General features: G+C 40.7%; 1 protein-coding gene across 2 annotated transcripts in view; it reads right to left on the reverse strand.

The window, feature by feature from the left end:
* LOC140360495 (glucocorticoid receptor-like) overlaps nucleotides 1–18,186 on the reverse strand; it is a 99,296-nt gene that overhangs the window by 36,014 nt on the left and 45,096 nt on the right. For both annotated transcript variants that reach the window (XM_072445709.1, XM_072445710.1), the window contains exon 3: nucleotides 3,794–3,960. In XM_072445709.1, coding sequence (XP_072301810.1) covers nucleotides 3,794–3,960 — 167 coding nt within the window. The remainder of the gene's footprint in view (nucleotides 1–3,793; nucleotides 3,961–18,186) is intronic.

Raw genomic sequence — 18,186 nt, forward strand, 5'->3', positions numbered from 1 at the left:
TTAGGATCAATGTGTCGGTGTCGTACATTTCATTCAATATCACAGTTTATCTTGATGTTTTCTGTAGAAAATCATTTGGCTAAAAAGGGAAAATATTGAACATTATTTGGTTAAAAAGGGCAAATATTGAACATTATTTGGTTAAAAAGGGCAAATATTGAACATGATTTGGCTAAAAGGGCAAATATTGAACATTATTAGGTTAAAAAGGGCAAATATTGAACATTATTTGGTTAAAAAGGGCAAATATTGAACATTATTTGGTGTAGCGACCTCTCACTCAAAGACATATCATTACAGGTTATTTATGATATGTGAGGTATGAAGAGCATCCCAAAGAGTCTGTACCTGTCGACAAAAACATCAATACCCGGATACTAATCAATGAAACCAGAAACAATACCAGATACTCGTTTGTATCGAAACTGGACTTTTAAAACTCAAGACACCAGACACTTTCAGACAGTGGCAGAAGGAGGATTTCGAGGAGATTGCACAGAGCTTTATGTCAATGTTTAGTGTCTCTGGCCCCGATGACTGCGGAGGAACTTGATGAATTAGAAGCATTTTTCATATTTAATATAAGGCGCAAAATGTTTGAGTTTTACTGGTGAGAAGTCGGAGCAAACGAAGAAGAAAGCAGCACAGGGAGAGCAAGAAGTGGAGAGACCCCCGCAGCAGCAGCCCTTTTCACTCTCTCACACACGCACTAGGAGGAATAATCAAATAAATGTGAAGGAATTAATCAATGTCTAATCAAGACCAAAGACGCACATTTATCCAAAGTGAGTGTGCAGTGCAGTGTAATGGGAACAAGTCAAAACCTCACTTTCAAAGGTTCCAGGCGTTTTACCTCATTGTAGACTATTTGAGGTCTGATTTGAGCTTTACGGGTCAAAAAGGGGCAAATATTGAACATGAATTGGTTAAAAAGGGCAAATATTGAACATTATTTGGTTAGAAAGGGCAAATATTGAACAATGTTTGGTTAAAAAGGGAAAATATTGAACATTATTTGGTTAAAAAGGGTAAATATTGAACATTATTTGGTTAAAAAGGGCAAATATTGAACATTATTTGGTTAAAAAGGGCAAATATTGAACATTATTTGGTTAAAAAGGGCAAATATTGAACATTATTTGGCTAAAAGGGAAAATATTGAACATTATTTGGTTAAAAAGGGTAAATATTGAACATTATTTGGTTAAAAAGGGCAAATATTGAACATTATTTGGTTAAAAAGGGCAAATATTGAACATTATTTGGCTAAAAGGGCAAATATTGAACATTATTAGGTTAAAAAGGGCAAATATTGAACATTATTTGGCTAAAACGGCAAATATTGAACATTATTTGGCTAAAAAGGGCAAATATTGAACATTTCCTGAATAGTTTTAGAATGGTCTTGATCTTTATCACAAGACCACATAATATTACTATGTTTAGTTTTTGGGAAGAAAAACACATAAGACTGTTATTTTCATTTTGGTATCGAAATGGAGTAGAAAGTTAAGTTTTTATCTTAAAATGGAAACCAAAAGAACACATGGAGGACGAATGAATCATCTGCAGCACTCGTCTGTCACACGAGAAGCCAGTCATTGTACTCAGTCAGTATTGTTCATAAAGTAAACTCTGATGTTAATAATACTACAATAATACTACTAACATTAAAACTAATGTAGAGCTCAAATATAACTTCGGATTTAGGTAAAAACTACCTGTATTTATCATTAAATTAAGCATTTCTAAATCGTAGCTATGTTTTTACAAAAAGGATATTATAGAACTCAAATTTAAAAGTACAATACGTATAGTAGAAAAAGCTTCAGTTGTAGTCATCTGGACTCAGTTTGAAAAAATAGACGTTTCGACTCTCATCCAAGAGTCATTGTCAATAACGACATTGACAATGACTCTTGGATGAGAGTCGAAACGTCTATTTTTTCAAACTGAGTCCAGATGACTACAACTGAAGCTTTTTCTACTATGGAACACGCCTGGACGAATGAGGGATTACACCGACATACAATACGTATATTTTAACTTGTAAAACACAGTATGACATTAGACATGAAAACACTGAGTAAATGCAAGTCGAAAGAAAGGTAAAGCAATTCAAGGTTTTGTGTGTGTATTTATTCATATAAAGTTTTTTTCAAGTAAATGACACAGTGCACTGAAGACCACAGTGAAAAGGAAAGCTAGCCTCTTGTCGCGATCGATTTTGAAGAAGCTAATTTTATTCTGCAGCAGAGGAAAAGGAGGCAGATGTTTTCCTTGTTACAAAACTCATAAAATGCAAACGCGCGAGGGTCTTTGGGACAAAATGTACACAGCTAATAGACGCTAACCATTTCTACTCGATGCACATGTACCGTGTTGTCGTTACGCAATGCAGAAACGCAGACATTAATATGCAAAAGCAATTAGAACCAAGAGTAAGTGTGGCCGCGGTTAAAACGGCGAAAAAGCACCAAGCAACGGCGATTGTGATTGTTTTTTATGTTCGGATTAGCGCTGCGCGATGTGACAGGTTTACGGTAAATGGAAGCCCGAGAAATGTAACGTAACGACAGAAATGTACTGTGTCTTGAGGTTTAATTAAAAGCATCGCTAGGATGATAAAAGGATAGTCCTAAATACATTAAAAAGATGAATAAGTCATGTTTAGTTTGACCTGTTTTAGTTTTATTTAAAAGATTGTTTACAAACCTTTCCCAACATTAAGTTTAAGTTTTGTTCATGTTCTGTGTTACCGTATTTAACGGACTATAAGTCGCACCTTTTTTCATAGTTTTGGCCGATTTATACTCGACTTATATGTGATATTATTGGTCATTTTCACACTGGCAACCGCATTTCACATGTTGATTATTTTCACACTGACAACCACAAGAGGGCGCTCTCGGCTCTAAGCGAAGCAGAAGAAGAATCTGCACTTCCTCTGGAGTTTGTGGAGTTGTTTAGAAGTGACACAGAGGAAGAAGAATTCAGTGGATTTAGTGATTTGGGGTAAAACTGATGCTTTGGTAAACTTGTTAGCATGTTCTTTATGCTATAGTTATCTGAATAACTGTTCATATGTTACGTTAACATACCAGACACTTACCACAGTTCTGTCTGTGCCTCATGTAGCTGAAGGTGTTAGCGTTAGCATACGTCATGTAGCTGAAGGTGTTAGCGTTAGCATACGTACACCTATTCACCATGTTATTTCATCTGTTATTATTTTAAATTGCATTTCAAGATGAAATGTCTGTTCTTGGTCTTGGATTTTAACAAATAAATTTCTCCCAAAAATGCAACTTATACTCCAGTGCGACTTATACGTGTTTTTTTCTTCTCTATTATGCATTTTTTGGCTTTTTTTGGCGATTTATAATCTGGTGCGATTTATGATCCAGAAAATACGGTAAATTACAGGTAATCCTGACCAACAATTTGAAAGAAATATCTGACACATAAAATCAACAAAATCCTTTTTATTATTTTTCTGTTAGTGATTGAACCACAAACTCACTATGTTAATATTGTGGCTTAATCACGCTCTCTACGCTTTACAATCAAGACTGAACCATGTCACAGCGCTCTGTATTTGCAGCGACGACCACGTGAACCAGTCGAACACGTCTGACAATCCTGTTTAATGGTTTATGAATCAATTCCATCAGAACTTTATTTAAAAAAAAAAAAATCCTGGATTTTTACATCGCGCAACAAAACCTACGACGCATCTTGTGTTTAGTGTTCCATCTTGTGTTGAGTGACATGCGTGAGTGTTGCGTCTTACCCTCCACGGCTCTCTTGAAGAACACTTTGCAGCTCCCGCAGGTGACGACGCCGTAGTGGCACCCGGAGGCCTCGTCGGAGCACACCAGGCAGATCTTGTGGGTGGCGCCCGCCTTGGCCTGGCTCTGCCCGGAGGAAGAGGCCGCCTCTCCAGCCCTGTCCGTGGAGCTGCACAACGACACAAGCAGAGAAACGTCATGTTTCAGCCCGTCCTGCATTGTCCTGCCACTGAGGCTCGGCTGTTTTCACCTACCCCCTAGCCCCGCCCATAGCCCCGTACTGTGCTGTGTGATTATTTGAAAAAAAATCAGACTTCCGAGTGATACATGAAGCGTTCAAACATGTCACGTAGACACTTTTCAAAACGATAAATGTCACAGTTCTGAAGTTTTCAACGAGAAGTCAACAGTTTCTATTATTAAGCCAGTTTAGATCATTATTGGGGTTTACAATGGACAAAATGTAAAATGATGATCTACTTATGCTATAGTTCAATACAAAGTACTTGAAAGAAGCATAATATGTCTCCTTTAATGAAGAACTGTTTGTGATAAGATGTAAATATGCAAATCTCACAGTGCAATATTACCACAGTATTCATTTCATGAGACAATATTTATTACAATATTGTGGAGAGGCCAAAAAATTATGCTTTTTTCCCCCTTTCTTTATGTTGTCTGCACTGAAATGGAGCAAAACAATCAGGGTCTATGTTAAATCCATGTAGTTCCCGCTCTTTATTTAACAGCAACAAAACAATACATCTAAAGCTTATCATTCATTATCCATGGGTTTTAGAGTGATGAAAAATTAGAACAACAGCAAACAAAAATGCTTAACTAACATTTCTAACTTTTGAACGGTTAAAAAGTCCCACGAATTTTGCCCCGAAATATTATCGAGAGACTTTTGACGATACGATATCACGATATTTCCGTGATTGTTACATCCTAGCTAAATTAGACAAAAGATAGATACTTATTTGAGGAGGCACCAATACTGAAACCAAATGACATAAATAGAACAAAGTTTGACCTGTTTAGGGAACGCCGTGGAACACTTCACCCACATTGACAGATAAACACGGTGGAAAGTGTGAGTGATCAGCAAAACGATGATTTCAGCGTTTGGATCTCGACACACATTTGGATTCTTATTTCAAACTAGGGCAGCACTATTTTGGAGGGGGGGGAAAACAGTAACAAGCAACAATTGTGATTAAATTTGCGATATCTAAGGTTTAAAAAGAAGGATTCTGTTGGCAGTGCACATTGAAACTCATTCACATCTGAGAGAAGACTGAAATATGAACTGCTTAACAAAGACAAGAATCCCATGGAAGTTTGTAGAGGCCAAACTACAGGTAAAACTTTTTTTTTCTTTCGTAACAGGACGGGGTATTTAGTTACAGGACATTCTATTCTCCAAACTAACTGCAGCCCTTCTGTTATTAGTCAATATAACAGTCTTTGCTCCAGTGTTTTATTGAATAGCGGTTTGATTTTCACCCGTATATCATTTTTATCCCCGTGAATTCTGCTCTGACGTCGTTGTCTACAGTTTCCGCACTGAACGGGCCTTGAGCCAACCAAATGGACGTAGTGAAATAGGACATATAGTCAGATGAGGATGCAGGAAATAGCGTTACGGAGGAGGATGAGTCAGTACATGCGAGTTCAAACCGTTAACCACGACGGGCTTTTCGTGCCACTTGGATATTATGTTCTTTTCACAAAATGTATTTATTCTTACTCATTCTCAGCTCGCTCACTTCTGGTTTGCTGCACTAGTGACTAAGGCCAAATACAAAACAGCTTCCCACCAGTCGCCCTGTTGTTTAATATAAATATTGCTTTAATATCTCCAGGCAAGAGTCAACAGTGCGGTGAAGCATGGAGCCACTTTTGGATTCCGTTGCTTAGATAGCAGCTTTTGAGGATTTCACGCTGCCATAACTTAAGTTGCACGAAGGCACGCGAAAACCGTTCAATGCGAGACAGTAAATCCAAATAGATTATTAAACCACAATGGGTATAGAGTCCACATTAATCCGTATAATGGCCTGCTAATCCGCTTTCCTATTCAAAATACTTCCGTTTAAAAGGTTAATGTGTAAAGTAAATACGACAAAAACCCAAGTTTGCCGTTGGATTGCGCTCTTTGGTGGAGTGACTAAGCTCTTAATCTACGCGAAAGCTTCGGTTGGTGTTGCGCCGCGCCGTAAAGCCTTCATTAAACCTTCATTAAACCTTCATTAAACCTTCATTAAACCTTCTGGGAACCGGCACACACGGCGGGTTTGCATGCTTCGCCGGGACGTCCCATGAAACACTTTTATTCCCTCAAGAATGACCCCAAGTGCCTTAACCTACACAAACCCATGACCTGAAGGTGAACTGTGTAACATTTCCGACGCAGGGTACGCCATCTGCCAGTCTCCATGGCGATTGTGTTGCTTTGCATGTCTTGCAGTGTGGCATTTGTTCAAATACAGTTTTTTTATCGCTGGGAAAAACATGCATTACTGTGAGCGCATCCTCCACAGATCTGATGTGTACTTTGGTGTTGCTTGTCTCCATGGAGATGGATAAATCGAAGTGTTTCCCAGACGTCTTGTGGTACAGATGCCTCTTCAGTTCTGGTGTTTTCTTCTTTTAGAGCACATTATATTCACATTTTTGATCTTCCTTGATTCATTTCTTTGTTAAAACTACTCTGGCAGGACAAGGACAATTATTCACAACTTAATATGCTCTCATTCCTCTTTTTTTCCTTTTTTCCTGATGCCACGCCCATATTTCTTACTGTCCAGCTTGTTCTTTGTGGGGGGTTTTGTGTGTTTTTCTTTTCCTTCTGTTGTTGTTGTTGTGTGTTTGGTGATCTATGTTCGAATAAAAAAATAATATAGCAAAAAAAAAAAATACTCTGGCGATGGTGTATTCCTACTTACAACCTGGTTTACCCTAATTTAGTCGGTCGTGGTTTGGTCCTGGCTGGTCCTGGAGTCTTGTGTGTCTTGGTTTGGTCCTTGTTTAGTCCAGGTTTAGTCCCACTTTAGTCCCAGTCCCAGAGCCTCGCTTCAGATCGGTAAAGCCAAATCTTTTCGTCTGTGGTGCTCGGCGTAAACAGTCTGAAAAGCACTGAACTGGGCAAAGCAGTTTCAGCTGGTGCTCCAACACTTAACAAGAAAAGTTACACGGTGCACCTTTAAACCGTGACGTTGACGAACTATTGAAGGTTTTAACCTCGTCTCGTCTCCGTGGAGCGACTGCGCGGGCGATTTCGGTCCCAACAGTGCCTCGAATACCCGCAGACGCACATAAAGTACAGTCAGCCTAATCCTTTTACTGCATACTTAGGTTGGAAGTAAGCGAGACACCTTTAGTCGGACGCCTCGTCACCAGAAGCAACGTCACTTTGTCCAACGGGGGAAGTGGGTCAAGAGTTCAAAAGGGCTGTAGATAAGATTGGGACAGGCGTCGCCCACGGTGCACGAGGGAACCGCGGCCACTAACGTTTTAAATCCTTTCTCTTCCTCTGTTTGTTTTGGCAACACGCGAGCAGGAATGTGTAGGTGCCTTATGTCAAGAAGATCTCTTGCAGAGCTTGATAATGGCTTTACATTACGTTCAATGGAATCTTGTGCTTGAGTTCACGCGATGCATGGTTGTCAGGAATAATCCAAGCATGCAATTAATGGAGATCAATTATGTGACAGCAACAATGTTAGACTTAAATAGAATCCTGTGAGAAATTAAGTAGCTTTACAGAAAAGTAATGACATGGTGCGGAACAGAGAGCGTTGTTATGATTGTATGGTAATCACACATTTGTCTTTATTCTAAAGCAGATATTTGATGTTTTTTTGGGCGGGTAGAGTAAAACAACGACATGCTTAGATAATTACGTTAGACTTTGTTCGTTGTTATCTGCAAAACTGATCTAAAGCGACTTAATAAGAGAAACGGGTCCAGTTCAAACCTGCAGAACTGAGCGACCTCGTCCCTTCATAGCTGTGTTACAGTCAGCAAATCTTAATTTCCATGTTTTTTATTGTTGAAAATGGCTATATATTGTTGTTTTTTCAATGACCGGGTCTCAACGCAGAAACATGCAAAACACCACTACGACTAATGTTACGGCCATGATAAATGTGGACTTTACATCACGTGTCCGCTTTAAGAGCACATTATACATTATACATTACATCATACAGAACACCAGAAAAGACTATTCATATTTGATTGGTAGTAATGTAGAAACTAAGACGGCAGAATGTACTGTAAGCATCACTCATTATCCCAGTTACAAAGTAGAGCGTGACCTAATAATCTTACACTTAATCAGTTGTGGCATCGCAGTTCAGTGGTTCTCAAACGTTCAACATCAAATACCACCGGATCCAAAGACTAAAACCGCTCTAAACTGGGCTAAACTAGGTCTAAAACACGACACACAAGGACTAGCAGAACATGCAGAGAGTCAGCTTATTGTAGCTTTGAACAGGTCAGAGGTTCACGCTGAAGTAGAGCCCGGGCTAATTGCATACCTAGATGGGCCGACGCTTCATGGTCACTCGAAAGACGACACAGACGCTTATCCGAACTGGCCCCGAACCGAGCAGGACCCGGGAAGCGGTCCAGCTCAGAAGCGTATCCATAGCTTTGGGCTGAAGTATCAGACAAGACAAGATGAGAAGGACATAATACAGGGCTTTGATTGGGATTTAAACTGTCGCAGTTCACATTTTGGTCGATGCTTAAAAACAGTTACACACCATCGATTTCATGTCCAAACACTTCAGAACAGATTCAAACTGAACCCTTGGAATCTGTGCTTCAATTTTCCAGATTTATTCCACGTTGAGGGAGCAGAATATTCAAACGCCAGCTCCAAAATAGCTTATTGTCACAAGGATCCGGCCATAGTTTTGATTTGCATCGCCATATTATCGTGTCTTACAAAACATATGAACTCATGTCTTTTCTCCTTTTTGCTTTCAGCCGAAAAGTAAAGGACCTTGTTGGGATTGAACAGCACTAGTGGACACAACAAGCTGCACAATGATTTCACCTGAACATAAGAGTCTGCGAATCAGGAAGTAGCGATGACGACGATGAAACCCATGATTAGCGTTCGATAACGTTGAACGGCGCGCTTTTATTATTACTGAGGCAAAAGAGTCGTGCACAGAGCGCCCGTTAAATCATCCAGATCTCAAACCAGCCAAATCCAAAATTGAAACATGATGAAAAAGTGACACAACGCCTCTGAAGCCGAGCGTTCGCGCCTGGCTTCAGTGTTCCCTGTCAGCAGCGTCTGGCCCTCAGCGCGTATGAACCAGACTCAAAAGACATGGCCAAGATTTGAACTCCGTCGAACTAACAAACGAGCATGAAGCGGCACAACACGGTCTGCTGGCAATTAAGAGAGGATTATCTGACTGTAGAAGGCCATCGCACGCTTTTGGAGGTTCTTACTATACGTGAAATGCTCTATTTTGGTTGCCTGACCCGCCAGCCCCGCCCACATTCTGTTTGAATGCGTAAGGGTCTGGATTCGGACCATTGGGGGGCGTCAACAAAACTCTCCAGCATTAACCGGTCCAACCACCGCCGCTAATTTGTGTCACGTGTCTCTCAAATGCAGAAGACTTTGTGTCACGTGTCTCTCAAATGCAGAAGACTTTGTGTCACGTGTCTCTCAAATGCAGAAGACTTTGCGTCACGTGTCTCTCAAATGCAGAAGACTTTGTGTCACGTGTCTCTCAAATGCAGAAGACTTTGCGTCACGTGTCTCTCACATGCGGAAGACTTTGTGTCACGTGTCTCTCAAATGCAGAAGACTTTGTGTCACGTGTCTCTCAAATGCAGAAGACTTTGTGTCACGTGTCTCTCAAATGCAGAAGACTTTGCGTCACGTGTCTCTCAAATGCGGAAGACTTTGTGTCACGTGTCTCTCACATGCGGAAGACTTTGTGTCACGTGTCTCTCAAATGCAGAAGACTTTGTGTCACGTGTCTCTCAAATGCGTAAGACTTTGTGTCACGTGTCTCTCAAATGCAGAAGACTTTGCGTCACGTGTCTCTCAAATGCAGAAGACTTTGTGTCACGTGTCTCTCACATGCGGAAGACTTTGTGTCACGTGTCTCTCAAATGCAGAAGACTTTGTGTCACGTGTCTCTCAAATGCAGAAGACTTTGCGTCACGTGTCTCTCAAATGCAGAAGACTTTGCGTCACGTGTCTCTCAAATGCAGAAGACTTTGTGTCACGTGTCTCTCACATGCGGAAGACTTTGTGTCACGTGTCTCTCAAATGTGGAAGACTTTGTGTCACGTGTCTCTCAAATGCGGAAGACTTTGTGTCACGTGTCTCTCAAATGCGGAAGACTTTGTGTCACGTGTCTCTCAAATGCAGAAGACTTTGTGTCACGTGTCTCTCAAATGCAGAAGACTTTGTGTCACGTGTCTCTCACATGCAGAAGACTTTGTGTCACGTGTCTCTCGAATGAGGAAGACTTTGTGTCACGTGTCTCTAAAAATGTGGAAGACTTTGTGTCACGTGTCTCTCAAATGCGTAAGACTTTGCGTCACGTGTCTCTCAAATGCGGAAGACTTTGTGTCACGTGTCTCTCAAATGCAGAAGACTTTGTGTCACGTGTCTCTCAAATGCGTAAGACTTTGTGTCACGTGTCTCTCACATGCAGAAGACTTTGTGTCACGTGTCTCTCACATGCAGAAGACTTTGTGTCACGTGTCTCTCGAATGCGGAAGACTTTGTGTCACGTGTCTCTAAAAATGTGGAAGACTTTGTGTCACGTGTCTCTCAAATGCGTAAGACTTTGTGTCACGTGTCTCTCAAATGCGGAAGACTTTGTGTCACGTGTCTCTCAAATGCAGAAGACTTTGTGTCACGTGTCTCTCAAATGCGTAAGACTTTGTGTCACGTGTCTCTCAAATGCGGAAGACTTTGTGTCACGTGTCTCTAAAAATGTGGAAGACTTTGTGTCACGTGTCTCTCAAATGCGGAAGACTTTGTGTCACGTGTCTCTAAAAATGTGGAAGACTTTGTGTCACGTGTCTCTCAAATGCAGAAGACTTTGCGTCACGTGTCTCTCAAATGCAGAAGACTTTGTGTCACGTGTCTCTCAAATGCAGAAGACTTTGTGTCACGTGTCTCTCAAATGCAGAAGACTTTGTGTCACGTGTCTCTCAAATGCGTAAGACTTTGTGTCACGTGTCTCTCACATGCAGAAGACTTTGTGTCACGTGTCTCTCAAATGCGGAAGACTTTGTGTCACGTGTCTCTAAAAATGTGGAAGACTTTGTGTCACGTGTCTCTCAAATGCAGAAGACTTTGCGTCACGTGTCTCTCAAATGCAGAAGACTTTGTGTCACGTGTCTCTAAAAATGCGGAAGACTTTGTGTCACGTGTCTCTCGAATGCAGAAGACTTTGTGTCACGTGTCTCTCAGATGCAGAAGACTTTGTGTCACGTGTCTCTCGAATGCGGAAGACTTTGTGTCACGTGTCTCTAAAAATGTGGAAGACTTTGTGTCACGTGTCTCTCAAATGCGGAAGACTTTGTGTCACGTGTCTCTAAAAATGTGGAAGACTTTGTGTCACGTGTCTCTCGAATGCAGAAGACTTTGTGTCACGTGTCTCTCAGATGCAGAAGACTTTGTGTCACGTGTCTCTCGAATGCGGAAGACTTTGTGTCACGTGTCTCTAAAAATGTGGAAGACTTTGTGTCACGTGTCTCTCGAATGCGGAAGACTTTGTGTCACGTGTCTCTAAAAATGTGGAAGACTTTGTGTCACGTGTCTCTCAAATGCGGAAGACTTTGTGTCACGTGTCTCTCAAATGCGGAAGACTTTGTGTCACGTGTCTCTCAAATGCGGAAGACTTTGTGTCACGTGTCTCTCAAATGCGGAAGACTTTGTGTCACGTGTCTCTCAAATGCGGAAGACGTCTCTCAAATATTTTCGGAACATTCAGAACAACATATATAACTTCATTTACCTCAGATTTACAGAGTTTAGTGCGTCGCTTGTTGACTCAACGTTTCTCAGTCTTGTGTTATTTTTATCCTTTCCACCATGTTTGTTTAGACACGAACAGACAATGCGTTTGTCTTATGGGTTAATCCGCCTGTCAATCACTCCCTTTGGAAATTGGAGCGACTGGGTTGGATCCCAGACCCTCAGGTTTTGTAAAGTCTGTCAAAACGTGTTGGGAAATGGCTGGTCAGGCAAACATTTTGGGCTATGAACAGTAGACGAGGTGAAATGTTTATTCATTTCCCCCCACTGCAGACACACAGAGCTGAAGCGCTGTGATTTGCCAAGGCTCAGCTCCGTGCGCAGCTCTCATTGGTTTATCTGCTGCATGTCCCGCCTCCCCCGTGCGTTTGTTTGACTGTTCACGTGTGTGTGCGCGCAGTGGCGTGTGTGCGCGCAGTGGCGTGTGTGCGCGCAGTGGCGTGTGTGCGCGCAGTGGCGTGTGTGCGCGCAGTGGCGTGTGCTCGTTGGCGTTGGGATCACGGAGCACGATATTCGCACTGTATCCAAACTATAAGGAACGAGAGAAAACATCTGTTTATCTGCACTAAATAAGTGACGTTGGGCTACAAAAAGAGACTGAATGATCATTAGCACTGCATAATATAACTACGGCCCCATTTGGGAGAGAAGAAGAGAAGGCGCCCCAAAGTGCAGTAATGGTCACGATAAGCTCTATTCTTATTACGGCATTGGAACGTTTTAGAAAATCAGTAATACCGTACTTTCTGCAATATAAGGCGCACTTAAAAGCCTTTAATTTTCTCAAAAAACGACAGTGCGCCTTATAGTCCTCTGCGCCTTATAGTGCGTAAAATACGGTAGTCAGTAAAATCCACTCTTCATTTGTTGGATTACCGTATTTTCTGGACTATAAGTCGCACTGGAGTATAAGTCTCACCAGCCAAAAAATGCATAATAGAGAAGAAAAAAACACATACAAGTTGCACTGGAGTATGAAATGCGGTTGCAAGTGTGAAAATAACAAATAATATTGCATATAAGTCGCTTAGGAGTATAAGTATATAAGTATAAATATAAATATAAGTCGCACCCCGGCCAAAACTATGAAAAAAGGTGCAACTTATAGTCCGGAAAATACGGTATTTTTATATGATGAAGGTCAGAATAAAATGAAATGAAAAAGGAGACAGTGTGCGGGAGTTTTCTAATATAATGATTAAATGTAACGTGCACAATTTAACACACTTCCAATATTGTGCATCCGTAGTTTTTATATTCCTCAACCTTGTATGCATTATATCATCAACTATCGTTCAGACAGACCAAAAATACATGTCCATTTTCTGTACAAAACATGTACTCCGGTTAAACACCTGCTCGTTTCATAATGCAATGTGTTTGATATCGGACACAGCTCTCGGTGGAGACATTTGACACGTCCCAAAGTCGCTAGGCGCGCACACAGCACTTCTACAGTATTTATATCACTGGCCACGTTCTTCTTGTTGGATGGGACCAGATCTTACCCTTGGCCTAGAGGATCATCACCTTAGAAGTGAGCAAAAGGAGGCACGTGAAGATGTGAACTCAGTCTGCTGTTGCTCCCGTGGCGACGATTAACAAGCCTTTACAGAGCCAGTGATATCATTACAGGACAATTAGGAAGAGTTAAATATATCAAAGTAAGATGACATTTAGACAACACTGGATATGAAATCACTGAAGGTTTTCTTATTATTAGGTTGTTATGGCCTTAGGGGTGTGCAATATATTGCCTACTTTAAATGCCAAATTAGATTATTGAGCATTATAGCTGATAGAAAAGACTAAAAAGATGCAGAAACTATTTTGGGAAAAGGAAAGAAACTAAAGCTAAATCTTGAAGTCATGTGGACACTGTTTAGTTTCTGTTTGAAGATGGTTTCTTCTTCTTCCTGCTGATTCTTCACCACACTGACCTCAAAAGAGTGCTCTTTTGAACACTGTGAGGTGAAGATACTGAACAGAAATGATATACAGCAACATGTGAAGTCACGTGGCCATTCTGATGCTCATCAGTGATGAGGGAGCAGCAGTCAGCTAACAATAGGATCATATGGCCCATTGTAGGGCTAATATGGGAACAAAGAAGATTAGTTTCAGAGGAAACTTAAAACTGTACTACAAATAGAAAAACAGGACAGGCTATAATCGGGAAGCTCCGCCCAGTGGGTCAATACTTTTGATAACTTTACGTTTTAGTGCGATTTGGAAACAATCAAGATAAGAAGAATTGTGTTGTTGTTTTTTTTGGTAATATGAAAATATCTAACAAGAATTTATTTCATTTTTTTTCAACGCTGAAGATTCAGGATCTCAAGAAGCATAAGAACAGAACTTATTTGACATTGTGTGACTCTGGCGTTGCACATCCTTCCTGTGACAGACCGAGACCTCATTAGAAACGCCACTCACATCACGCGAGCGCACGAGACGGCATCAGATGCACGGAGCCATCGAGCCAGATATGATGATGACCGATACGAGCGACGAACGTACGGAGAACACGTATGTCGGGCCAGATAACGCCACGAGTACTGCATATTCAAACTGTAACGGACAAAGATCGAACAATGTCATTTCAGCTCGGTCAAACATCAGAAGAGCGGCACGATTGAACAACTGCAGGAGCATTTCGCTTTGAAAGAAGACTGAAATATTAACTATGAATATGAATTTCAGAGCTCAAAACTACTAAAAGATGTTCTACGGAAAGACGTTCTAAATAATAGCATCCTTTGCGATTTGATCGTTGGGATTTTTACATTACTGAGGGAAATGAATGTACTGCATTGGCTATTCAAACTTGATCGTGATGTGTTTTCTTCACTCCTTTCTTGTTTCATTTCATAATATTCTTGGACCCACGCGTGATTCTGACAGCTGCTAAAAAGCCTTTTCAGCTGATTTGCGCTGCGCCTTTTTCCGCCCTCGTTTTGTGAAATCGTTTGACTAATTACAGTGAAATTCTTCTTTTTACTGTACGACGGCCGACTTCCTGCCTTTCCCCACATGAACTTCCTCTCTCTCTCTCTTTCTCACACTCTCTCTCACCACCATCAACGTTTCACATCACTTTTTCCTCTTGTGTTTGGCCCCGCCCCCCCGTGATGCAGTTCATGTGTTTAGAGGAGGAAGAAGAGCAAGAAGATAGAAGAGAGAGGGAAAATAAGGCCGAGACAAGGAGGAAAAGAGAAGTGGAAGAGAAAGACAGAGAGAGAGAGTAAGAGAGAGAAAGATGTAAAAGAGAGGGAGAAAGAGAAGAAAGGAGATGGACTGAGACAAGGAGGAAGAGAGAGAGCGAGAGAGAAAGCGAGAGAGATGAGAAAGAAGATAGATGACAGAGCGAGACAAGAGGAGAAATACAGAGAGAGAGTAAGAGAGAGAAAGATGAGAAAGAAGAGGAAGATGGAGAAAAAGAAGAAAGGAGACGGACCGAGTCAAGGGGGAAAAGAGAAGTGGAAGAGAAAGACAGAGAGAGAGAGAAAGAGAAAGAAAGATGTAAAAGAGAGGGAGAAAGAGAAGAAAGGAGACGGACTGAGACAAGGAGGAAGAGAGAGAGCGAGAGAGAAAGAGAGAGAGAGATGAGAAAGAAGAGCAAGATGAAGAAAAAGAAGAGAGGAGACGGACCGAGACAAGGGGGAAGGGAGAAGTGGAAGAGAGAGAGCGAGAGAGAGCGAGAGAGAGAGCGAGAGCGAGAGGGAGAGCGAGAGCGAGAGCGAGAGGGAGAGGGAGAGAAGGATGACAGAGCGAGACAGAAAAGGAGAAAGACAGAGAGAGGACAAAAGAGCAAGGAGATACAAAAGAGAGGGAGATAGAGAAGAGAGGAGACGGACTGAGACAAGGGGGTGAAAGAGAGAGAAAGAAAGAAAGAGGAGGAAAAAGGATAGACGAGAGAAAGAGAAGGGAAAGAGACGAAAGGAGATGGATTGACAAGAAGACAGAGAGAAAGTGACAAAGGGAGAGAAAGTGAGAGAGAGAGAGTCTTGTTTGACAAAGATCATGTGAGCGTATGATGCTCAGCGCTGTTCTTTATGCAGAGTCAGTGTGGAGCGCGTAAAGTGTCTGAATCACAAACCTCTGACTGTCAATAGTCTGTACATTTAACAGATGTCGTTTATTATGAATGCATCTGATGTCTATGAAACAACAGCTTTATCGCGTCATAAGGGCACGAGGGTACGTATTTTTACACCTTTGTGGTACATTTTATGGCACAGATTTATCAAGCGTTTGCTCATGTGCAAAACCAAAAAGATAAGCTAAAAGTGGAGCAGACGGTGGCCATCTGCGTCTCTCACTGAATATGCAAAATGAGGCTTTTATTACAGATTTATTACAGTTCTGCATGAAATGTGGCGCGTCGGACATGCAGGTGTAAACATGTTGTGCTGGACCAACCGCTCGTGTCGTTACACCATCGTCATCGTGATTTTGTGCACTTTATACACGTTTATCTACACATCGCTTTGGCTGCAGAAAGAACACGCGCCGTTTCCAGCAGCAAAGGAAGTAAAACGCGGCCACAGACGGCACACGCAATTTGGAGTTTGTTTTGCACCACACACAGTTTAGTTTAGCGCCTGGATGGATTTGGATGTTTACGGCACGTTTTAGCCATTTTTTTTTTACAAATTAGGGAGGGGGAAAAAAAGTTACACAAGGAATATGTAAATATAACAGCCTTGTTCAGAAAAAAAGGTGGGCAAAATGTGCATTACACGTTTAATAAAAAAATTAAAATAAGAAAAAATAAAAAATAAAAATAAAAAAAATAAAAATAAAAAAAATAAATAAATTTAAATTTAAATTAAAAAATAAATAATAAAATAAAAATTATAAAAATAAAAAAAATAAAATAAATAAAAAAAATGTTGATAATAAAATAAATAATAATAAAATAAAGAACAACAAAATAAATAATAATAAAAACAATAAAAATAATGGGGGGAAATTAATATAATAATAATGGTTAGAGAAATAATAATAATGATAATAATAATAAAAATAATAACTAAATAAAATAAAGAAATCACATTCGAGGATGTCACAATGTCAAACGATTAATCGTGAGGAAAAATCATCACGATTCAACAATTATTCACGATTATTGACTAAGAAATCTTTAATTATCTTAAAGCGTTACTGTTCGTCAAGTTTGTGAGCGGCTTCACAAAACCAAACGGTCCGAAAGACTAAATAAAGTAAAACGTGACAAAAACAGCCAGAGAAAATAAAGTTCTTTACATTTAAGTCTATTTTTTGGACGAAACATTGAACTAAAAAGACTTATTATTATTTTCTGGTTCTTTGCGACCCTGAATAATTGCGATAATCACATTAAATAAGCTCTAGCGATTAACAACACTGAATGCTTTTCACTGTCAATCAAAAAACATTAAAAAATAAAGAAAAATATAGCCGCAAGCGGCAATGATCGGCCCTCGCCACGCCGCCGCCACGCCGCCGCCACACCGCCGCCACGCCGCAAGAGGTCCTTTTATTACGCCTACTGCTGAATCTGTGACGCTGTCACATCTTCTCCCCTTTGTTTTACCATCAAAAAGCAATTTTATTTTGAATTCTTGGCAAAATGTGCGGCTTTGCCGCACAGACACCGTGACTCTTTGAATGAAAATGTGGATAACTTTTGATGGTCTTGAAGATGAGTCTCACCAAATTTCAGGTTAATAGGGCTGACGCCCTGGGAGGAGTTTGTGAAAGTCTAAAGTGTAAACATGTTCTGGCGATTTCCCCATTGGAATAACATGAAAGGTTTCGGTCATCGTTACGGCAACGCCATAACAATTATGACATGAGTCATTGACTTTTTTGATGGGGATGCTAAAATTGAGTTGTGTGTCAAATTTCATTTAATTTCGCAAAACTAAACATTTAACCTCCATATAAAATCTGTAGGGGGCGCTGTGGTGCCAAATGAATTTATTTCACTTCAAGTAGGTTTAGGGCAAAGAGTTTAACAACTGATTCTAATTTGACGCAATTCGGACTTTATCTGCGCAAACGGCAGAAATTTTAAATATGGGAGATTTCTGAAATTCTAGCTACAGTTTGCGGCTTCGCCGCACAGAGACCGTGAGAGGTATCAATGTAATTTGGATAACTTTTGATGTCCCACTCCTCAGTAGCATTTTCACCAAATTTCAGCTTTTTAGGGCCAACGCCCTGGGAGGAGTTCGTAAAAGTACGACGTTTGGAAAAACTCCGAAGTCATGTTTAGCCATTTTTGAAGCAATATGGCCGACATTTGGTTGGGCGGACGGCGTTGCCGTAATAATATTTTTTACTTCTCTTGTCACCATCTACCTCTGC

This window comes from Eucyclogobius newberryi, unplaced genomic scaffold (assembly GCF_026437365.1).
Source record: "Eucyclogobius newberryi isolate DKJ021-1_F unplaced genomic scaffold, fEucNew1.0.hap1 SCAF_15, whole genome shotgun sequence".
Lineage (NCBI taxonomy): Eukaryota > Metazoa > Chordata > Actinopteri > Gobiiformes > Gobiidae > Eucyclogobius > Eucyclogobius newberryi.